The sequence below is a fragment of the Stigmatopora nigra genome, chromosome 23 (genome assembly GCF_051989575.1).
Source record: "Stigmatopora nigra isolate UIUO_SnigA chromosome 23, RoL_Snig_1.1, whole genome shotgun sequence".
NCBI classification, from domain to species: domain Eukaryota; kingdom Metazoa; phylum Chordata; class Actinopteri; order Syngnathiformes; family Syngnathidae; genus Stigmatopora; species Stigmatopora nigra.
The window spans coordinates 801,329-822,867 of NC_135530.1; the positions used below are offsets into that span (position 1 = coordinate 801,329).

The 21,539-nt window shown below is 50.5% G+C and overlaps 6 protein-coding genes across 15 annotated transcripts; 4 read left to right on the forward strand and 2 right to left on the reverse strand.

Annotated features, from left to right (window-relative positions):
• Nucleotides 1-151: 151 nt before the first annotated feature.
• Nucleotides 152-5,341, reverse strand: LOC144180990 (protein bicaudal D homolog 1-like). Of its 3 annotated transcripts, none has more exons than XM_077709180.1 (7): nt 4,720-5,341; nt 4,105-4,317; nt 3,881-4,033; nt 3,518-3,822; nt 3,300-3,465; nt 2,908-3,179; nt 2,693-2,834 (listed from the first exon to the last, which is right to left on the reverse strand). In XM_077709180.1, exons 1-6 carry the CDS (start codon nt 4,957-4,959, stop codon nt 3,015-3,017), a joined length of 1,242 nt encoding a protein of 413 aa, XP_077565306.1. In that variant the 5' UTR covers nt 4,960-5,341; the 3' UTR covers nt 2,693-2,834; nt 2,908-3,014. The 3 variants fall into 3 exon arrangements, with proteins under 3 accessions (XP_077565305.1, XP_077565306.1, XP_077565307.1); XM_077709181.1 differs by having other exon boundaries at nt 4,735-5,336; XM_077709179.1 differs by lacking the exons at nt 3,300-3,465; nt 3,518-3,822; nt 3,881-4,033; nt 4,105-4,317; nt 4,720-5,341 and adding exons at nt 152-1,612; nt 1,698-1,849; nt 1,989-2,183; nt 2,256-2,586 and having other exon boundaries at nt 2,656-2,834; nt 2,908-3,055.
• A 394-nt stretch (nt 5,342-5,735) lies between these two features.
• On the forward strand, nt 5,736-9,102 carry strap (serine/threonine kinase receptor associated protein). Its single transcript, XM_077709186.1, has 9 exons — nt 5,736-6,600; nt 6,844-6,979; nt 7,048-7,129; nt 7,197-7,269; nt 7,335-7,434; nt 7,508-7,645; nt 8,094-8,230; nt 8,307-8,456; nt 8,563-9,102. Exons 1-9 carry the CDS (start codon nt 6,489-6,491, stop codon nt 8,622-8,624), a joined length of 990 nt encoding a protein of 329 aa, XP_077565312.1. The 5' UTR covers nt 5,736-6,488; the 3' UTR covers nt 8,625-9,102.
• A 419-nt stretch (nt 9,103-9,521) lies between these two features.
• Nucleotides 9,522-11,261, forward strand: spx (spexin hormone). 2 transcript variants are annotated; one of them, XM_077709990.1, is made up of 6 exons: nt 9,522-10,123; nt 10,469-10,549; nt 10,625-10,682; nt 10,757-10,822; nt 10,894-10,980; nt 11,089-11,261. In XM_077709990.1, exons 1-6 carry the CDS (start codon nt 10,118-10,120, stop codon nt 11,160-11,162), a joined length of 372 nt encoding a protein of 123 aa, XP_077566116.1. In that variant the 5' UTR covers nt 9,522-10,117; the 3' UTR covers nt 11,163-11,261. The 2 variants fall into 2 exon arrangements, with proteins under 2 accessions (XP_077566116.1, XP_077566115.1); XM_077709989.1 differs by having other exon boundaries at nt 9,522-10,549.
• On the reverse strand, nt 11,047-16,567 carry gys2 (glycogen synthase 2). Of its 4 annotated transcripts, none has more exons than XM_077709987.1 (17): nt 16,296-16,567; nt 15,695-15,876; nt 15,415-15,606; nt 15,135-15,320; nt 14,793-14,937; nt 14,595-14,712; nt 14,330-14,450; nt 14,138-14,244; nt 13,879-13,938; nt 13,740-13,818; nt 13,240-13,353; nt 13,049-13,175; nt 12,875-12,970; nt 12,315-12,478; nt 12,109-12,189; nt 11,559-11,790; nt 11,047-11,187 (listed from the first exon to the last, which is right to left on the reverse strand). In XM_077709987.1, the coding sequence occupies exons 1-16, from the start codon at nt 16,417-16,419 to the stop codon at nt 11,578-11,580; spliced, it is 2,109 nt and encodes a 702-aa protein (XP_077566113.1). In that variant the 5' UTR covers nt 16,420-16,567; the 3' UTR covers nt 11,047-11,187; nt 11,559-11,577. The 4 variants fall into 4 exon arrangements, 3 of the variants coding, with proteins under 3 accessions (XP_077566113.1, XP_077566112.1, XP_077566114.1); XM_077709986.1 differs by having other exon boundaries at nt 11,047-11,426; XM_077709988.1 differs by having other exon boundaries at nt 11,047-11,184; nt 16,296-16,566.
• On the forward strand, nt 15,770-17,447 carry kiss2 (kisspeptin 2). 4 transcript variants are annotated; one of them, XM_077709992.1, is made up of 3 exons: nt 15,770-15,918; nt 16,281-16,947; nt 17,076-17,447. In XM_077709992.1, the coding sequence occupies exons 2-3, from the start codon at nt 16,869-16,871 to the stop codon at nt 17,285-17,287; spliced, it is 291 nt and encodes a 96-aa protein (XP_077566118.1). In that variant the 5' UTR covers nt 15,770-15,918; nt 16,281-16,868; the 3' UTR covers nt 17,288-17,447. The 4 variants fall into 4 exon arrangements, with proteins under 4 accessions (XP_077566118.1, XP_077566121.1, XP_077566117.1 ...); XM_077709995.1 differs by having other exon boundaries at nt 15,782-15,918; nt 16,867-16,947; XM_077709991.1 differs by having other exon boundaries at nt 15,790-15,918; nt 16,276-16,947.
• Nucleotides 17,448-17,807: 360 nt separating this feature from the next.
• On the forward strand, nt 17,808-21,526 carry lta4h (leukotriene A4 hydrolase). The gene is made up of 19 exons (XM_077709757.1): nt 17,808-18,213; nt 18,573-18,703; nt 18,765-18,885; nt 18,967-19,035; nt 19,098-19,202; nt 19,306-19,358; nt 19,430-19,502; nt 19,564-19,704; nt 19,782-19,805; nt 19,879-19,949; nt 20,017-20,128; nt 20,203-20,347; nt 20,428-20,531; nt 20,599-20,669; nt 20,744-20,798; nt 20,865-20,960; nt 21,039-21,121; nt 21,180-21,284; nt 21,362-21,526. The coding sequence occupies exons 1-19, from the start codon at nt 18,055-18,057 to the stop codon at nt 21,480-21,482; spliced, it is 1,839 nt and encodes a 612-aa protein (XP_077565883.1). The 5' UTR covers nt 17,808-18,054; the 3' UTR covers nt 21,483-21,526.
• The last annotated feature ends 13 nt before the right edge of the window (nt 21,527-21,539 follow it).

Consider the following 21,539-nt stretch of genomic DNA (forward strand, 5'->3'; position numbering starts at 1 on the left):
AGTAATGTAAGGGGTTCATTAGTACTCGTGGGAGTAATAGATAAATCCCTACTTGACTACTTTTACCAGTTCCAACCTCAGATGTTAGCTAGATAAGTCTAGCATAGCAAAATAATCACAGTTTCATTTACAAAAGGAAGAAAATGGAAGATTTGTCATCGCAATCCTTTATATTAAATCCCAAATAACTGCATAAAAACTCTCATCCCGGTACCAAAAGTACACAATGTATGCCTACAACTAGAGTTTGTTTTTGCTAGCGTTAGCATTCCAGTCTAGGGTATCTTAGGCTAACATTCATTTGGGGAATATGTGAAGTCGTACTTCTTTAGCTGGAAATGTATTAAATCCCTTTTTGTACAATCTTTGAAAGCGCTAGTGTAAAAAAAGTATTATTGTTATAATAGGGTTGGAATACAATATTATGCTAATCTTGTCCAAGCTGCATTGAAGCTACAAAGACTAAAGTTTACTGCTTTATTGTTTGGGGGGACAAAATCTTTGACTTTGAATTGCGTGGCAAAAAACTGGGACCAGGTCCTGTTGATGTACAACTGTCCCACTGTCCAAATGGACATTGCTTGAAGCTGGACTTCTTTCCCAAAGACCATCCCCACCTCCCCAAGTTTGAGCAAAATTCATCTCATGATAATATTAAACAAAGTGGATAGTGCACGCCATATATAAAGCCTATGTGAGACTGTGTCCAAGGTCCAGCAAACTCCAAAAATCTGGCTAAAAACATCCTGACCCGGACCCAATGAACGCAAGGCGGGGCCACTTGTGCTCCCGATGTCGACTCCCTGAGAACGTCGCCGAGTATTTGTAACCCGCGGGCCGAGGCGTAGGCACGGGGACGAGGGGGGACGGAATTCCCGCTCAGGGTCGGGGTCGATAGGAACTGTAGTACCTGGAGTACAGGGGGTTGTAGTTACTGGAGTGGCTGTAGTATGTCGGGGAATAGCCGTGGGGGGGCGAGGGGTTGGTGTGGTGACCCAACGTCCCCGTCAACCTGGGCAAAGGACGAGTTCGGGCGGACGAACTCCACAATGAGCTCTTGAGGCCCACAAAAGGGGAACGGTAGGTCCAACTGGGACTCGGCCTGCTGCCCACGTCCGGGTTGCCAGGTCTGGAAGCGGCCCAGTTTCGCTGAAAGGGCGAAGACATTCGGAGAGTCGGGGAGTCGCCCTCAAACGTCCGCCTTCCCAGGGTCCACCGACGTCGTGGGCTCGAGGTCTCCTCCGAGGGCGGAGGGTCTGGCGCCGTCGGACCCTCGGACGCCGCCGAGGAGGAGGCCGGCTGGTCGGCGGGGGCGCTCAGGCGGGAGGGGGACGAAGCGCTGGGGGCCAGGGGGGCCGGAGCCGAGTCCGGCGCCAGCTCCGAGGTGGACGCCGAGGTCGGGAGAGAGGCTCTGGTCTTCCTGCGGGAAAGTCTGCTCCCGCGGTTTCGCTGCGTCTGCTCCTGATCGAAGGCCAGGTCCTCCAGGCGCTGCGTGAGGGCCAGTTTCTGTTGGATGGCCATCCGCAGGAGGGAGTTCAAGGTCTTCTTCTCGTCCTCGGCCGCCGCCAACTGCCTCTGCATCTCGTCCAGCTGGGTGACGTACTCGTCGCACCTGAGGGAAGAAAGACCGAATCCCGTTTTGGGAGCGGAGCCCGTGGACCGCGTCGCGTGTGGGGGGGCCGGACCATGACACGCACCTGGTGGCGAACATGGCTCGAACCGAGGAGAAGGTGGCGGCGTCTTCTTTTAAGGCCTTCAGCTCGTTCCTCAGCTTTGTCATGGTGTCCGTCACCATGGATTTCTCGGCCTCGTACTTGCTCTTCAAGTTGCTAAGGGCGACCTCTGCTGTCTGAAACGAGACACGACGTTGGTGATGTTAGCCACTCGGATTTGAGGCTGATTTTGGGTGTGGCCAGCCGGTTTGGATTGGGCTAATTGGAAGTATTGAAGTCAGCTGGACTCCACAACAAACGGCCAGGCCATCCCACCTGTTTGTTAGCTTGAAGAAGCAATCGCAGAGTGGCAATCTGCTCCCTCTTGGTGCTGAGCAGAGATTGGAGCTTCAGGATCTCCTCTAAGCAGCGTTCCTTGTCCTTATCCAGCAAAGGAGACAGTTCTCTGGCCTCGGCTCTTTGCCTGGACAGCTGCAGAGCCTTGTCCACGGCCCCCTGGAGATGTTTCACCTGCACAATCGAGCGCCACTTAACAAAACGGCCGACCAATCCCGTCTTCGGAGCGTCGGCCGAGGCGCGAACCTGCTCTCTGACCACGGCGTTGAGGTTGTAGATGTTCATGGGCTCCCTGCGCAGTTCCGAGGACGACGACGAGGACGACGACGAGGCGCTGATGCTGGGGGAGCGGCCGGGGGGGCTCCAGGGAGGCGGACTCGGCCCCGACCGGCCCTCGCCGGGCTCCCCGCTCTCGCTTCTGGGCTCTTTGGACGGGGACTCGGAGGGGCTACGCGAGTCCCCGGGAGTAGTGGGCGTGGCCAGTCTCCTGGCCAGGCGCGGCGTGAGGAGAACTTTGCTGTTGTCGGAAGACGCCGCTTTGAGACCGGCGCACAGGCTCCTGAGTCCCCTGCCGTGTCTGCCATGGGGGGAAAAGAACGCCGTGGTCGGATTAGGGAGAAAAAGGCCACGGGGGCGCTCCTCGGACCTGTAGTAGTCCAGCGTGACGCGGTCGGGCGTCTCGTTGTTGCACAGGCAGACGTGATGGTAGAGCTGGGCCAACTCTTCGCTCAGCGTCACCAGTTCCTCTTGAGCCGCGTTCAAAGCCGCCCGACTGTCGCCGGCCGCCAGTTGGACCGCCTGCAAGTCGGCTTCCAGGGCGGAAATCTGACAAAGGATAGAGGAATTCTTGGATGGCCATTTTCTTCCAAAATCAAAGTACGGCAGGATGCTAGCTTACCTTGTCTTTTCCCTCCTGGCAGCTCTTTTCCAACGAGGCCACCTTCTTCTCGTGACACCACGTTTTTCCTTTCGGCTTGTCCTGGTCCACGCCTTCCCCGCCGTGTGTCATCGGCTCCTGCGGGAAAGGAAAGTTGGTCTACCGCGTCCTCTTGGTCCAAAACTCTCGTGGCCAACCTTCTGACGTTGTTCCGAAAGAGGCCCCCGAGTGTGCCGGAGCTTGGTCTGGGATTCCTGCAAGCTGGTGGTCAGGGCCATGTTCTCACGCTCCACCTGAGGAGAGCAGAAGGTCAAAAACATGCCGCCCGCTAATCTTCTCTTTGTTCTTTGGTCAAATATGGGTGAACGACGGAGTTTTGGGGGAAGTTAAGCTAACTGCGGGCTCAAACTCACTTCCAACAGTTGCTGCTTTAGCTTCTGGACCTCGGTCAGATTCATCTCGCTGAACAGATCCGACGTGGCGACCCCTTCGCTTTTCCCACGAGCGCCTCGGCCTTCTCCGTTGGCCGATCCGGGCGCCGTTTTGACCCGCGCGGCGCCTTGCGCGTGGCCGTTGCACCTAGCAGATCAACAGGGTCAACGAGAACCCTAACCCGCTTCTGAGTCATCACCTGGTCGGATCCTCTGAGGTCGGCGACAGCAAGGCGGTGGGCGTGACCGTGCCGCTAGGTGGGGCGGAACTGAAGGTCAGGTGCGCGCTTCCGGTATAGGCCACGTCGCAGGTGGCCAGATGGTGGACCAGCTCTCGCCGCAAGTGGTTCTTCTGCTCGCGTTCGCTCTTCAGCGACTCCAGAGCCTCGTCCAGGTGGGCGTCCGAGATGTCCTTCAAACGCAGCGCGTCCTGCAATTGGCCCTCCAAGATGTCCGTCTCCTCTTCCAACACCTTCAGTTCGTGTTTTAAGCCTTCGTATTCCACCTGCAACGGATAAGCGCTCCTTTTTCCCAAAGCTCTTGGATGGGATGGAGTTGCTTACCTGATTCTGTTTGAGGCTGGAAACCAGTTTCTGCATGGAGATGTTCTCCTCTTCCAGCTCGGCGTAGTCCTGACTCAGCCGCGATTCTCGAAACTTGTACTCTCGGATTTCTTCTCGCGTGCGGCGACGCTGAAGCTCCAACATCTCGTTACTCTGCCGAGACAAAACGGGAAGCCGTGGCTGGGAGAGGCCGACCCGTGGGTGGCTCGCTCGCTCCACGTTACCTCCCGAAGCTCCTGCAGCAGGCAGCCCAGGTGGTCTTGGTCGGCCTTGGCGTTGGCGGCGGTGGCCTGCCAGCGCTGGACCTCGGCCTGGAGCTCCAGGAGGCGGCCGGTGTAGTAGGCCTCCCTGGTGGCCGACTCCTCCAGAAGGGTCTCCTCGTTGGTCTGGCCGTCCTCGGCCACCTTACGCTGGGTGGAGTGAGCCTGCCCGAACGCCTGCAGGGTGGAGCACCGGATGACAAAATGGGACAAAAAGCCCAGCCGGTGCGGCGCCGGTTAATTGCGTTTCACCCTCGGACATTTCCAAACGCAATCTATGCAACTTTTAAACCCTATTAAGTATTCTCTGTCTGCGGAAAGGTTAAAAGGGGGAGTAAGGGGTGCTAACTGGAGTTCCGCAAAAAAGAAATGGATGCAAGGACGAGACATCATCTCATTTATTTGATACTACTTTCCACTCTCCCGGGACGGGTTCTTTGTTCTACGGGCCTCGTCTGCTCACATCTATGCTGTGGTCGACAAAAAGTACCTCGCAAGTCATGCTAGCCAGACTAAAAAATCAATTCCTGATATTTGATTTGGTCAATTTTGGGGGGGTTCAAAGTAACGAAGCCGTACCCCTGGCGAGCCCACCTCCTGCAGCTGCTCCAGCTCCAGCCGGAGCCCCTCCTGCTCGGCCTCCAGCTCGGCACATTGCTGCTTCAGGCCATGGTTCTCCTCCAGGACGGCCAGCCCGCATTCGGCCGCGCGGATCTTCTCGCGGTTGGCTTCCGCCAGTTCTCGGCTCAGACGCTCCACCTCGGCACGGCATTGCTCCACCGTGTCGGCGCATCCTCCAGCGGTCCCCCCGGCGGCCATCGCACCGAGCCGCCCCTCCCTGCGTCGGACCTAGGCGCCTGCGGGGGGCACGACGAGCGCCCTACAAATCCACGGCGAGCCTTTCAAAACACGCGTGGGAAGGAAGAAATGTCCACCAAGTGCCCTCATCATCGTCCGTTGAACGCCGGTTGAGTGGAAGCTCCGGTTATCCGCATCCGAATCATCATCCGCATCCGCGTCCACTCCCTGTGTTTTCTGCTTATTCACCAGCTTCCAGATGCTACCCGTGGCCGCAACCGACAAGCAAGGCATCCATCCCCTTTGTGTGTGTGGGTGTGCGTGTGTGTGTGTGTGCGTGTGATCCAGCTGCAGACCAGGTTACAATACTTCCCAATTTATACTATACTGCCAAAAACGGATGTGTTCTAACACTGCATGCGCTCTAATACGATATTTCACGACCCACGTGTGCTACAAAAAAACGAATATATTGTTTATCACCATCACTACAACTATTCTATGAATTGAGAATAGTCTTATAATAGTAAATACGGTAACTATAAAATGAGCAGTGGTACTAATGGAATTGATAAACACAAGAATATTTTACTATTATAAATTATTTGTCAGGTCAATGCTGTATTTCACCTACGGGAGATGAATAAAGTATCTTTCCTTTCGTTAAATAGAAAAACAACACACAAATTTGTTATATGTATGTCTCGCACAAGTTAGCCAGAAGAGGGTGGTATAGTACACCAATTTACGTAAACACCGAGATCCATAGATATTATACGTATATATAGTGAGCATTCTGTGGTCACTTCCTGTACATTTTGGGCCATTTTCCGTTGATTGCAGGGCACTTTGGGGTCACATTTTGTACTTTTTGGATTATTTTATCTGATTCAAAGGCATTCTGTGTCATTTCCTCGATAATTTAGGTCTCTTCTTGAACATTTTGATCGCACTCGGTTGAATTTGGAATACAAATTAAGGATTTGTTGTTGTTTTGTATTTGTAGTTTGTGGTGAAGCTTTGCATGTCATTATACTTGTATAATGACAATAAAAGCATTCAATTCAACACTTTCTATTGACATTGGGTCATTACTTTTGATGACAAATGAATGGAGCATCAGAAATCCATGTTTTGTTCAACTTTACTTTGGTTGTAAAATATGTCAAGTCATTTCAAGCTTTTTCGAAGTAACATTTTATTTTGAAAATGTTCCCCGGAACGGTACCCTGAGAGCGGAAATTTGGCTATATCACCTCACTGTAGTTACAACGCATTGCACGTTGCTAGCTAGTTGCTATGTTGTAGCTAATAGCACGCGAGCCATTCCTTAGCTGGGAGGGAGAGCCGCCGTGTAAATTGGGAAAAATACGCCATTAATGTCCACCTCTTTGTTTTTAAACTGCAGCGACAGCGACTGTAATACGACTGATATTAATCTCGTGAACCTCTAGCTTTTTTAACCCCCAAATTCCGTGTTAGCTTAGCAGCTAACTAGCAGCTAAAGCGCTAACCGGTTCTAGTTCCTCTCGGTGCCCGGCTCGAGGACCATGGCTATGAGACAGACTCCGCTCACCTGCTCTGGTCACACCCGACCAGTAGTGGATTTGGCCTTCAGTGGGATCACTCCTTACGGCTACTTTCTCATTAGCGCCTGCAAAGGTAGGGTTATCATATATTGTTCTATTTCTTTTATTGAAAATTGTTCTTTTTTTTTTAAATAGGACCTGTGGACCTGTGTTATTTATGTCTCTGCTAGCCCTAAAAATGTTCTCTGTGACCTTACATCCCAAGATACACATTTTTTCCTCATTATATTTTATACTAGACGAAATAAATACTCAAATATAGATGTCAAACTCAAGAATATTCACTGACAATGACAGGTTGTTTGTTGCTTTTTAGATGGCAAGCCCATGTTGCGCCAGGGAGACACGGGAGACTGGATTGGAACGTTTCTGGGTCACAAAGGCGCTGTCTGGGGAGCCACTCTGAACACGGACGCCACCAAGGCAGCCACGGCAGCTGCCGACTTCTCGGCGTGAGTTGACGCCTCGAGAGTGAGCCCGTGGCCCCGAATTTGACCCGACGTCATCACGTGCTTTCCAGAAAAGTTTGGGATGCAGTCAGTGGTGACGAAGTCCTTACATTGGCCCATAAACATATTGTAAAGACGGTCACCTTTACTCAGGTACGTCCCAGGGAAGTCACATTTCTGGTCTGTGGCTAAGAATGTAATTGTCCCGTCTGTCTGTTAGGACAGCAATTTTCTACTGACCGGAGGAAACGATAAGCTTCTACGTATTTACGATCTCAGCAGTCCAGAAGCAGGTGAGCAAAAGTACTGTCAATTTTCCTAAATATTTGAAATATTTATTTTTTGTTGTTTTTTTTAGCACCACAAGAGATTGCGGGCCACGCCTCCCCCATCCGGAAGGCCCTGTGGTGTAATGACGACAAACAGATTCTATCGGCGGCAGATGATAAAACTATACGGTCAGATAAGTCTCATGGGAATGCTGTAATGAGACTGAATCCAAGTATGTCATTGCTTTGTGAACTTTGGCAGACTCTGGGATAGGACCTCCACAGAAGTGGTGAAGACCCTGACCTTTGACGCGTCCGTCAGCAGCATGGAGTACGTGGCGGACGGCGAGATTCTCGTCGTCACGTACGGAAAGACCATCGCGTTCTACGACGCGCTAAGGTATGGATTTATAGCTTCCTTTATCAAAAATGTGAGGGCAGATACTAGATTAACATATTTTCATGACTATAGTCTATAAAGTTGCAATTAACTTTTTTTTCTGACCATGGACAGCCTGTTACATTGTGTTTTCTTTTTTAGGCTTTGTGAAAACACTTATGCTAACAGATGGCTATTCAGCCAGTTGTTCTCCTTTTTATTACTCTTACTTTATTACAATTTCTTGATTTTTGATCAAGTCAAAAATGTTGCTCCTTATGAGTCGAAATATACTGATATATACAGTTCCCCACATTTTTTTGAGTCGTTTTGGCTTGTCTAGTGCTAAGCTAGCGACATCCTACACCGCACTGACTGCTGTGTCATGTTAGCCGCTAATGTTAGCAGAAAGTGGGTTGGTGTTGGTGGCTAACGTCCTATTGGATGATAACATATGTGTGTTTTTCAGTCTGGACCCCATCAAATCTGTGGAAGCCCCCGCTACCATCAATTCGGCATCCCTCCACCCCGAAAAGGACTTTTTTGTGGCCGGCGGCGAGGACTTCAAGCTCTATAAATTTGACTACAGCACCAAGGAAGAGCTTGGTAAAATGTCTTTAGTTTTTGTCGATTTTTTTTTTGGTCTGGCTTTGTAACGTGTGACTTTGTTCCCGTTTTGAAGAATCGTACAAAGGCCACTTTGGTCCCGTGCACTGCGTCCGCTTTAGCCCGGACGGCGAGCTGTACGCCAGCGGCTCGGAGGACGGTACGCTTCGTCTCTGGCAGACGGCGGTGGGGAAGACTTACGGCCTGTGGAAGTGCGTTCTTCCGGGTAAGTCTCTTTTGATTCAAGTACAAACATGGATTTTAGGGCTTAAAAACAGAAAAAAACAATATTTTCTGATGTTTTTTTTGATTGCTTTATTTGTGTGATCCAGAGGAGCTGGCGGCGGAAAACCCGGAGCAGATTTACACCTGTCCCCCGGAAATTAAAGCCTAAGTCAATAAGAGAAGCCTTCCGTTGGTCCATGGGGGCCAATGGGGGGAGGGCCCATTGGGGGACCCCGCCCCCCTCCAGCGAGGAAGAGTCCCGAGCGTGTCCATCTCTCAGGACCCCCCGCGTGGAAAACTACTTGTGACTTGTCAGTAAGAACACACGCTCTCTCTACACGCGGCCCGTCCGTGGCTTTAATGCGTCCGTTTGTCCAAAAATTCAGGCCCTTTGTCGGGTTGCGCCTGTTTTTTTTTGTTTTTGTTTTTAGTTTTGTGTTCCATGGCAATATTGGAGTCAAAGAGCTTTCTTTAAATTGCTCGAAGCATGGGCCGCCGTGCTTCCGTAAATGTAAACGACGAGTTAATTAGCAACAGTTTTGTGACAAAGTGGAAAGAAGTTGTGTCCTCTTTTCCATTTTTTTGGTTAAGCGTCATTATCAGCAGTTCAATAAAGAAATGTGGCTATTTTATTTCAAAGTAACGCACACCAAGTGAGTCGCTCATTTATGTCGGTTTGGAGGTTTTAGCTTTGGCGTTTTTGGGGAGAAAATAGGGCAAAAAAAGGAGCAAATGTCCCCTTTTTCTAGTCACCGGCATCACAAAAAAATAGCAGATGGCTGTTTAGAGAGGAGAAATGATTCAGCGCGCTACGCAATTTCGACAACGAGGCAATTTTATTCGTTTTGGTGCGCTTCGCTTCCGAGAAGACGCACACGGGGATATATTATGCGCCTTCATTTTGTCACTAGCCGAAAAGCCAGCCCGTTTATTCATAAAAAAGTCATTTGCCACATTTACATGTTTTGGTTTCATCTTTAATCGAAATATGGGAAAAAACAGAAAACATTGTAATGCGTAGCGCTCTATAGCAAACAGTCATTAAAAACAACAACAAAAACATTAGCTTCGTTAGCTACGTTATACTAACAGGGCTAAATGACAAAAAAAACTGATTTATGTGAGTTCATTACTGTCACATTATTGAAAAAATGTTATTTATATATACCCTAATTCTTGTCAGTGCTGCCAACCCGTGGACAAAAGTGGTAGTGCAGCCATCTACTGTTTCAAATCCCGTAACGATTGATTTCCACAGATTTTGCCGCAACCTTAATATTGACGTTTTTGAACGCCGTCCTTCTTACAATTGGCTTTTGAAAAAGTGCACCGTCGGCATGGTGTGGGGGGGGTAAATGGCCCTCCGCCCCCGCCTCCGCAGCATTTTTAATTCAGAAATATTTACAGCGTACTCGGAGCGCTCCATGAACGGCGTGGAATCGATGGCTGGTGCCGGCCATTCATTGGGCCGGCCGGGGCTCGCTCCATCAAATTGGCGTGACCTATCGTTGGCAGAAAAAAAGAGGGGGTGCCGGAGGAAGGGAGGTCTTTTTTTTTTTTTTTTCTTCCTGGCCGCAGGGCTATAAATGCCAGAAGAGCGGCGCAAAGTTAGCGGAGAGCTTTGCAACTTGGACCGGACGCCCAAGCCGGGAAATCTTCGACATGAAAGTGAGTAAATACCAATTTTTTGGTAAAAGTTGTCCATAGAAAGTTTGTCATTTTTCTACGCTAACATTTTTACATTACAATTACTTATCGTGCTTTTTTCAAATGTTTAAAACGTCAGCCTATCAAACCCATTTTTATATGATGCTTGCTACATGCTAATTATTTCATTTTTACATATTAACAATTAACCCATTTTTTGGGTTACAAACATCACTTTTTCAAATGTTATAATTGCGCTTCTCCTACCTAAAATCCACTTTTTTAAAGAAAATTCAAATTCCAAAAATATGTATTTTCCTTGCAAAAAATTACTATTAAATGTTTTTTTTTCTTCCTTTTGGGCAGGTTTTGAAGAGTATGATTTTAACATTCACCCTGACTTTTGTCCTGGCTGCATTTGTTGCGCAAACCTGGAGTGCACCAAAAGTATTCTATTTCTATATATACTATATATTTTTGTACTTATATGCTCATACTTATGTCTTTTTCCTTTTTTTGAAGGGCTCTTTTCAAAGGAGAAACTGGACTCCTCAGGCAATGCTGTACCTTAAAGGCAACCGTAAGTACTATGCAAAATTCTCATATACTTTCATATATATATATATATATTTTAAATTTTGCGCCATTTCCCAGAAGGCCGCCGATTCGTCTCGGAGGACCGAAAAGAAGGAGACGACGTGTATGACACTCTACATTTGGGTAGGGAATGATTTACTTTATTTTGGCATTATGCTAGCATTCTTGTATCTTTAGCGTTTTTATTTTGGCAGAAACTCGCAGTGAAAAGACGGAGAAACTGAGCGTGGACCGAGCCGCCGCCGTTCTGCTGGACTTTTTGCAGCAAACCAGAGACGCCGGTGAGAATGATACACACATTGATTAGCCGCATTCCGTCATTGGTTGGTGATGGCAAGTCCTTTTCATTCATAGCAAGGGCCTTTTTTTGTATTTTGTTTTACTCGTAGTTGACGATAACCCGGAGCAGGAGGAGGAGATGTTCTTTCGGGAGGTGCCCATGTGGAAGAGAGACATCTTCTGAGGGAATGTGGACTTGTGGCTTCCTGCTGGAGAACAATGACGTCTTCAATTGGACTTTTGCTAATGTGACATGTTTCAAATAAAGTGCATTTCAACTGCGGCCCATTTTGTCAAAGAATGACCTTTTTTGGGAAAATGTGGTGTAATGGGATCCTTTTTTAAAATTAAAATAGAATAAAATATAAAATGAGCTCATTTTCTTATGGAAAGCAGAAGGTCAAAGGTCACGAAAGGGATTTTTATGATGACTTGAGAACAGATTAAGCTGTTGGACCAAAAAAATGGCAAGAGGTCAAAGGTCAGAAAGAAGGTGATGCTCAGAGTACTTTTGTTTTATATATTTGATCATTTCCAAATATGACCGCTAAATATGTTTAAAGATTAAGTCTGATCTCACCCGCCCAACATCCAGGCGTTTATCCCGACGGGTCGTCCTCGCCGTCTGGCGTGGCGCCCAAGACGAAGGGCGCTCTGATATTCAAGCGGTCCTTTTCCGCCTCTAGGTCTTCGTCGTACGTTTCGTCGTCCTCGTCGTCGTCCTCCACGTCGCTGTGGTGCGGCGTGGAGTGGACGGAGGCCGACGGCGAGGGAGGAACGGAATAAGGTCGGGGGTAACGGAAACCCTCCGTCTGTAGACACAAAAAGGTCCAAAAAATTGGGTCTCGGGGGGGTCTCCATGGCTCCAAAACTGAATTCGATGACGTTAGCGCCGCGCTAATGTGACGCAAGCTAATGGAATGCGTCAAAGCCATGTTCTGTCAATCATCCAAATGCTAAGCTGCCAATTAAAGTTCCGTGCATCCACCTGGATGTCAATCAAGTTATGAAAGTGCCTCAGAAAATCAAAAGCCATAGTTTGAGCAATTGGAACCACTTGCTTGATTGCTAGCAAAACTTGACCTTTGTTTTGGTTCCCGTGACAGTATACTTTTGACCTTGAATCTGACCTTAGGGGGCGCCGTAGGGTCCATTTTAAACTTGTCGGGGAAAGCCCGACTGAGCGCCAGCAGGCGGGCGTGAATGTAGAACTGCAAAATACAAGAAAAAAAAGGTTATTTAATGAAATAAATCTTAGCGACTGAGGTCACCGCGCTAATTAGCTAAATTCCAGTCAAAGAAGGTCTGAGACGGCGGCCGTTTGGCGTGAACCAACCCGTCCCAGGTATCTCCAGTCCAACAAGTCGGACAACCGCTCGGCTCTATTTCGCTGGATGACGCGCTGACGCCGCGACTGTTGGCAGAAATTGAACATGAACTGAGTCAGCTGGTTACACGACTCGTCCGCAGAACGGAACCGCCGGTCCACGATGTAAATACCTGAGGGGAGGGGCAGAGTGGAGAGTGAGTTGTGAGATCAATGTCTTTCAAAATTTCAAAAAAAACTTTGTCCTCACGGTGGAAACTGACAGCCTCCTTTAAAGCAGGGGTGTTCTAGTCAATTGGACATCTATCCTAGTCAATAACTTGCCTTTTCTCTTTTTAAATTCTGTTCTAGAGTACTCCATAGCAGGCTTTCTCTTGTTTCTGGGCCTCTTTAAGCTTCCTAGGCTGCCATTTTGAACAAGGATAAGAAACGGAGCAAAATCCAGAACTTTAACTTTGACACCCCCGCTTTAAAGCAATCTGTGAGGTCATCGGAGCATTTATCCTCCATTTTGGCCTTCCCCGTGACCTTACAAACTTTTTGCCGGCGCTTTGGCCATGGACGCCTACCGTAGGCGGCGGGTTCGCTCACGTGTTCCTCCATGAAGCAGCCGAAGCCGGACAGATTAGTGGTCACGCTGGGAATGCCCATGACGGTGCATTCGCCTGAAAAAAAAGGACCACAATGCCAGGACGCCAAGTATAATAGAACGGGGGCACGCCCCTGAGCGGCGGTCAGCCTACCGGGCGTGTACCCCCAAGGCTCGTAGTAGGAGGGGAACACTCCCAGGTGGCAACCTCGGACAAATTCTTCGTAGTCCATCGGGAGCAACGGGCTGGTGGAGGATAGGAATTCCGGATGGAAGATGACCTGGGAAAAGCTCATTAGCTGGGATGGGCTAGGCTAAGCTAGGCTAGGCTAGGCTCGGCGCTACCTTGACGCGGTCCATCCTGGAGTTGAAGAGACCGATCCGTCGGATGTTGGCCAGGATGGGATCGCTGGAGTCGTCCAGAATGTTGTGGGTGGTCACCGGCGGGAGGTTGTGTCTCTGAAAAATGGACAAACATTAGCCGAGGGCTTCAGAGATAGAAACCCTAGCGTGGACGGGCTGGCTGCGGAAATAGAGCGGGCCAAAAATGAATTGGCAGCGGATGGAAAAGGACAAATCAGCAGAGACTGGCGCTCAATTTCCAAGCGGCGGCCAGATATTGACGTTAGCATCAATTCATTTCATTCCAAAAGTGCTTTGAATGGCCACTTGGCTTTTAACTGTCTTTCAAAACATCCATCACGCTGACACCGCCGCTCTATTAAACGGCAGTCCGGGACGGCACCGCGCGCGTAATCAAGCCCGTGGACGATCTATATTTCTAATTACGGCCCGGTGGCTCTCCGCCCGCCCGCGGCTAGCCCGTTTTGCTAAAAGACGGGAACCTGAGTGGCGTAGATGGCTCTCTTCATGATGGTGAAGTCGTCTCGGTCCAAGATGGAGTCCATGTCGGGCATCTGGCCCCTGAGGTGGACGGCAAGCATTCAAGCGCAAGTCGGGAGGCGGACGTTCGAGCGGCCTTACGTCAAAAGCGCCTCGTATAGCCGTTTGCCAAACTTCTCCTTGACGGCGTGCGCGGTGTCCCTACAAAATCAAATTCACGTTAAAGGAATATCCCAATAGATAGTGACCCAATAGCCCTTCATAGCAATATTAGCATCGTGAACGTTTACTTCCCTGATGCGCTACATTTGGAATGCTAACCTTTTCAGGGACAAATATGCAAGCGTAAAAGCATCCCTGATGTGTAATATGTCTTTAAAATGGTCTAATTTTGGCGTACCAGAGTTGTTTGCGTATGGCTTGCCCCTTGAGGGACTCTACGTTGAAGTTGTTGGTTTTAGCGGGCATGATAAAGAAAACCACCACCGTCACGTCGTTTCTGTGGACCTGAAATGAGGGAAAATGTGGGTTAGCGCAGGTAGCTAACGGGGCTAAAAGAGAGTTGTTGTTGTTGTTGTTTTTTGTACAGAACCTTAAGCAAGTAGTTGAGCCTAGATAGCGACTCCAGAAAAAGATCTGCTCCCTTGTTGGAGAACTCGTAGCGCCCGGCGATGAAGAAGAAGAGCGTTTTGTCCAAGTTAAAGTCCAAATGTCTGTCCAAATAGATGTTTCATTATTTTCTGTATAAAGATTCAATTGTTTTTATTTCAAACTAGAGGTCGTGGTCTTATCTTCGGGCCAATACGGTAAATGGTATATTTTGGTCTATATTTTGGTGGGGGTGATGAAATACTCACCCGTAAAAGTGTCCCCTGACAAACTCCTGGATGCGCGCCTTGCTGATGGAGTGCAGGTTCTGGAACTCATGCGTGGCCGAGAACTTTTTCACGTTCAGCCCGTTGGGGGTCACCACATCTGTCCCCGTCAACGGACAACATTCACGTTAAGTTAAACGCCGTTGAGAGGCGACCCCCCGCCGTCCGAGCGCCGTCCACCTGGTTTTCGGTGAAGAATGTGATGGGCCTCCACGGCGGTGATGTGCGAGACGGTGGTGAAGACGTGAGCGCAATGGACGGCGGCTCGTTCTAGGCAGTAGCGGTGGTAAATCTGACGCTCGCCCGCCTCCTTGTCCACGTTGAACTGCGCCGCAAAGGCAACAAAATATGGATCGCACCTGCGCGTGTTGCCAATTAATTTTTGGACTGGCCTTTCGCTTCTGGTTGACCTTCAAAAGCAGTCCATTAGAAAAGCAAAGCCGCGGGTTTATTTTAGAAATGGGGAATTTGGGAAATTCCGTTGACTTTTCACACCAATTGCGTCCTTCCCAAACGAATTACCTTGTCCAAGTTATTGTAGAAGTCGACGTTCCCAGCGCAGAGATAGCGTCCCAGCAGAGTGGCGTGCGTGGTGAACACCGTTGCCATGGGGATCTTCCGATGGCGACTCAAGATGAGCCCCGGGCCGGCCTGCCACTCGTGGAAATGGGCCACCACGTTGGGTTTATCTCCCAGTTGCTCGGTTAACTGCCAACGAGAGCGCCCCAACTTTGTGTTTGGAAGTTCGCCACCAAAACGCTGAGCGTGGACCTTCACCGCTAATGGGAAATAAGCCGGTCACCTTTTGGAAGAACCAGGCGATGAGAGAGCCCAAGATGAGCGAGTCGTTGGCTTCTCGGTCTTGCGGAGGGAGGCCGATGTTGCAGCTCTGCCAAAGGTCGCCCTTCCAGCGGTCCAAGTTGTGAGCGGCGGAACCCAGGTCGAAAAGGATGACGTAAGGACTGCCCTCGATTAACCAGCGGCCAAAGTAAACCTATACGGAAAAAAAGAAGAAAAAAAAATGGGCTGTAGTCGCCGGATAGCGAGCGACACCTGACGTAAGATGGCCACCGGGTCTGCACCTGGCAGCCGTTGTGGATGAGGTCATCCATGGCTTTCCTGATTGGAGGAAAGGGTGGCTGGCAAGTCTCCACCTGCGTCTTAAAGTTGTGTTCAAAGTAGGGCCCCAGCATGAAGTAGTTGTCCCCCCATTCGTCCACGGTGATCTTGGCCTTGGTCTGGATCACCGTGTAGATTCCTCCCACTGTCAAAGCAACAAAAATGCTTCAAAATCCACAAATATAAGGTAAAGCTGTTTTTTTTTCTTTTCCCTTTTTTTTGTTTGAATTGATTCTGCGAGCGACTGACGCGATTGTGAAAGTTTGTTTGTCTTCATGTGCCTGACCACAAGTCCAGGGTGGACCTCACCTTTGTTCAAGGTCACCAGAAATAGGCCCCACCTCCCCCTTGAGTCGTTACTAAGTAGTGTATGAAAATTTAGGATTACTATAAAATTTCAATCATCCGAGTCGTGACATCTGAAATGTGTTTTGTCTTAACATATATGTTGCATTCAGTAAAATCAAGGAAAAAGCCAATCCGCTCTACTCAGTGAGCTGCCAAAGGCCCGAAGTTAAGAAATGTCATTGTCGGTATTGGTCAGGCCAGAAGGAAAGACGGAACCTTTGTTGGTGACCTCCCAGGCCACCTCGAAGAGCAGCAGGTCCTCCACGGGCAAATCGTCCTCATCCCACGCCGGCAGGACGCCGCTCAACGACGTCACGGACAAAGAACGGGACAGCGGCATCTTGGAGCGATCGCGTTTTAAAATATGACAAAACAACGGGTGGAAATTTCTTCCACGATATCGTAGCTTGGAGTCGACGGGGCCAGATATTTATGGTCACGTTGGCGGGGGGGGGTTTGGTTTTGGAACTACTTCCCCGCCCCCTCCCGACAACCTTTAGCCCAGCAAAAACCACGTGTTGGGCCGAATGTGCTTCCCTGACGTCATGTTTGATGAGCCCCCCGTTCACAAACAAACTTGTGATAAAGCTCATCGCATCCAAAATGACGCCCAACGGCGTGCGTGTTTGTGTTTCTGAGAAAAACCTATGAATGATGCATTGACGGAAACGCCAAGGTAAATGCGCCATTGGTGGAGAGCTGGCGGGGCACAAGGTGACCCGCTGAGTGGCGTATAAAAGCAGCCGCGATGGACGACGGCGTTCACACTTTGGCGCTTTTTCGGAAGGGATGACGAGGATGAAGCTGGCCGTGGTGGTTCTGGTGTACGGGTTGATGGTCGCTACAGACGTGGGAAGTCTGGATACAGGTAGGATTTACAATTATCTTGTTTTACAATAGCCAACCGTGAATAATAATAGCCATACATTGTGAGAAATGTCTGCCATTTTTGATGCGTTGGCAGTTCTTTTTGAAAAACTGTTTCTCCGTCGTCAGGTTGCGTCGTTTCCAGAAGAAACACGGCGGAAGGCCAGTTGGAGCCGTGTTTCTCCTCGGGAGAAAACGCCGACCAGCGGCATCGTCCGTGCCAACAGCGCGGGAATAAATTCAACGTGAACCCGTTCGGGCTGCGCTTCGGGAAGCGCCATCGTCACGATAACGTGGACGCAAGAGGCAGGACCGCTCGCCACCTGGGGGCGCCGACCTGAAGACCTTGTAGTTCCGCTTGGGACTACAAATAGAGGAACAAGTGTACTATGTATTTAGAAAACAAGTATTCTGTCTGTAGCCGCTAAGTTGGATGCAACTTTTCACAGTGATCTCATTTCTTTTAGTTTCTGCGTTTTAATAAACGATTGAGGTTGACAATCAGAAATACATTGTTATTGTATAACAAATAAATCCAAATTACTTTTACCACAGAAACACACAAAAACACGATAACACATGTAGTAGTCTTTATTTTTTCACATTTTTAGTCTTCTATACGCTTTCTGAGATTCCACTCTTCTCTGCAATGGGGCTTGGATTATCTTTATCTGACACTAATCTAACCCTAATTACTCAAAAGTATTTATAAAACCATATATTAATGTATACGTAGTAATTAGCAATAACATTGTAAACATAAACGTCTTCTTCGCTTGAAAAAGCTCTTTCAGCTGGCGAGCCCTGCCCTCCGGTGGACAAAAACTGTCATTGCGATATCTGTCGAGCTTTAACCCGAATTCAATAGTTTTTCTCGCCATGGCTAGTTAGCGCTTCAATGCTCGCCAACACGGTAGATAGTTGACATTTAATGGACGTTTATTTCCATAAACAGTTGAAGATTTGCGAATTTGGAAGGGATTTTATTTGCCAAGGACGAATGCGGAAGTGAGGGAGCGGTCGGTCTTCCGCCCAATAAAGAAAGCCGGCTCGTCGGCGGCGACTTCAGTCATTCACTCCGAAGTCGAGAACCTGAAGATAAAGAGCCATGTCCGCCGCCTTCACCGACCCGTCGTCGTTCGCGTCCACGGCTAAATGCGCGACTCGACACCTCAACTTGAACCTGTACGTCGACTTTGACGCCCGGGTCATTCGGGGCAAAGTAGCGCTGACACTGGAGGTCCTGGAGGACCGCTTCTCCTCCCTGGTAAGCTCCCCGAAGCCACTTAGTTAGCCTGCCCGATGCTCGGCTAACGCACTGCTACTTTTTTTATGGCGCTGAACTTTGAGTTTCACGAAAGGGGGAAATGTTCACCATTGGACTCTGAGCCATGAGATATATATTTCGAAAAAGTTCATGCGTTCGTCTTTCGAATAGTTGAGGGTTATTTTCGTGTACTACAGTGGTGCCTCTACATACGAATTAAATTCACCTGTTTACGTCGTTGAATTGGTCGCGTGTCGAGACACATTTCCCCGAATTTCAGGAGGAACTAATATTATATATTATAAACTATTATTTATTCCATATTTATCAATGACTTGTATTTTTATGACGGACCGTAGACCTTGGATACACGCGACCTGAAGATCGTCTCGGTCAGCGCCAACGGGCAGGCGGCCCGTTTCGACATGGGCGCCAAACACGCCTTCAAAGGAACCCCGCTGGAGGTCACGCTGCCCTTTGACCTTTCCAGGTGAGCTCCCGCCCCTCGCCACCAGTTCCGGCGGCCGTTAAAGGCTGCGTCCCGCGGTCAGGGGCCAGAAAGTGATAGTGGAGGTGAGCTACGAGACGTCGCCCGGCGCGACGGCGCTGAAGTGGCTGACGCCCGAGCAGACGGCGGGCAAGAGGCACCCCTACCTCTTCAGTCAGTGCCAGGTCAGGACGTTTTGGACACTTTTGTCTAGACGGTTTGCTCTTCTCAATCGCCATTTGTCCTTTTTTTTGGCGTCCTCAAAGGCCCACCACTGCAGGAGCATGCTGCCTTGTCAAGACACGCCGGCCATCAAAAACACCTACGACGCTCAGGTACGCATGCCTAAGTGCGCGGGATGGCGGGCGAGGGTGACGGAGCCCGTGTCCCCCGGCAGGTGTCGGTACCCAAAGACTTGGTGGCGGCCATGAGCGCCGTGAAAGACGGGCAAGAGCCGGACCCCCAGGACGCGGCTCGCGTAGTCTACCGCTTCAAACAAAATGTACGCCTCATTTTTTAATGACATTTTTTATTGCTAATTCTGCACCTTCAAAAATTCTCAAGTTGTGACGCCATTTTGTTGTTGTTGTTGTTGGCGAGCGCAGGTGGTCATGCCGTCTTACTTGATTGCCTTGGTGGTGGGTGCCCTGGAGAGCAGGTAGGTGGCGCTCTCGTGCCGGCCCGGTCCGTTGCGTTCTGAGGCGATTGACGCCGTCCGTCTCCTCTCAGACAGATCGGGCCCAGGTCCGCCGTGTGGTCCGAGGCGGAGTTCGTGGACCGGGCGGCGTTTGAGTTCTCCGAGGTCCATACGCCCGTTCGCCGGTGCCGAGTGTCGCGGCGCTAAGTGTCTGGGCGCCTTTCAGACGGAAGCCATGTTGAAGACGGCCGAGGACTTGGCCGGACCTTACGTTTGGGGTCGCTACGACATTTTGGTCCTGCCTCCGTCCTTTCCGTACGGCGGCATGGAAAATCCCTGCCTTACCTTTGCCACGCCTACCCTGCTGGTGAGCCCCGAGCCCCGCCCCCTCCGCCCAGCCACGACTCGCCGTTAACGATTATCTTTCCGGGGTGTCCCTCTCAGGCCGGGGACAAGTCTCTGTCCAACGTAAGTGCGCGGCATCTCGCCGGGTGTCGGCCGGCCGGCGCGTTGACGTGCGGCTCTCCGTGCGCTCCGTCAGGTGATCGCTCACGAGATCTCGCACAGCTGGACGGGCAACCTGGTGACCAACAAGACTTGGGAGCACTTTTGGTAAGTGGCCCGACTGGCTCCGCCCCTCGTGCTAAATGGCTCCGCCCCCATTTTGCGTCTGGCGCAGGCTGAACGAGGGCCACACGGTGTACCTGGAGAGGATGATCGGCAGGCGTCTGGAAGGCGAGCCCTTCCGCCAGTTCAAGGCCTCCGGGGGCTGGAAGGACCTCCAGGAAGCGGTGAGAAGCCGCGCCTCCTCCCCATCCCGCCTCTTCGCCTCCCCGCTTTCTCACGTCCGGGCCCGCCCACACAGGTCAGCAACTTCGGCGCCGAGAACCCCCTGACCATCCTGGTCCCCGATCTGCGAGAAGTGGACCCCGACATCGCCTTCTCCTCCGTCCCTTACGAGAAAGGATTCGCTCTTCTGTACCACCTGGAGGAACTCCTGGGGGGGCCCGGTAAGAGATACCCGGCGGGGCGTCCGCTCTCGTGACCCTAACCCCTAAGCGAGCGCCCCCACGCTTGTATTTGTCTTCAGAAGTCTTCATGGGCTTCGTCAAGTCCTACATCCAGAAGTTCGCCTACAAGAGCGTCACCACGGAACAGTGGAAAGACTTCCTCTTTACGTACTTCAAAGATAAGGTGAGCGAAAATCCCTAAGCTAGCTCGCCGCTAGCTTGCTAGCTGGTCGCTGCGTTTTGTGTCACAGGTGGACGTCCTGAACAAGGTGGACTGGAACGCTTGGATTTCCACACCCGGGATGCCGCCGGTGAAGCCGCGGTAAGGCTCCGACGGACCTCCGGCGCCACGCGTCCGACCCACCAACCCACGAGCTTTCTCTCGTCTCCTCCCAGCTACGACACCACGTTGGCGGACGCCTGCATCGCTCTTTGTCGCCGGTGGACGGCGGTGAGACGCGGCAAATTTGACGATAGACCATCCCTGGTCGTAATCTGATATTTTTTCCCTTGGCAGGCCAAAGAGGCGGACCTGAACGGTTTTGGCGCGGCGGACTTGGAGGCCTTGTCGTCCCACCAGATTGTGGAGTTCTTGTCTCTTCTGTTGCAGGAGGTCAATTGCAGTGTGAAAATCCGACATTTCACAAACAAGCTTGAAATAAGAGCTGCATTTTTTTTGTTCCTCCTCCAGGAGCCGCTTCCTTTGAGCCACGTGAAGAAGATGCAGGACGTCTACGATCTGAACTCCCGCGCCAACTCGGAAGTCCGCTTCAGGTGGGTCGCCGTCCGGCGCTTTTGGACGGGATTGGACGCAGGTTCTTTATTTTCGCAGGTGGCTGCGGCTGTGCGTGCGCTCCCGCTGGGATGAGGCGGTCCCCGCCGCGCTCCGGATGGCCACCGAGCAGGGCCGGATGAAATTCACGCGACCGCTCTTCAGGTATACCGGAATAGGGGGGGTGTTTTTTTGTTTTTAAGCGGATGTGGATTCTTACCGTGCGTCCTCTGCTCCTCCAGGGAAGTGTATAACTTTGAAAAGTTTCGGGACGAAGCAGTGCGGGTGTTCATGGAAGGGCGGGCCGCCATGCATCCGGTGAGTGCGAGCCTGGTCGCCAAAGACCTGAAGGTGGCATCCTAACCGGTCGGAAAAGGAAAGGACAAATAAAATCTTGGCCTGTCTAACGCTCGGCTTTCT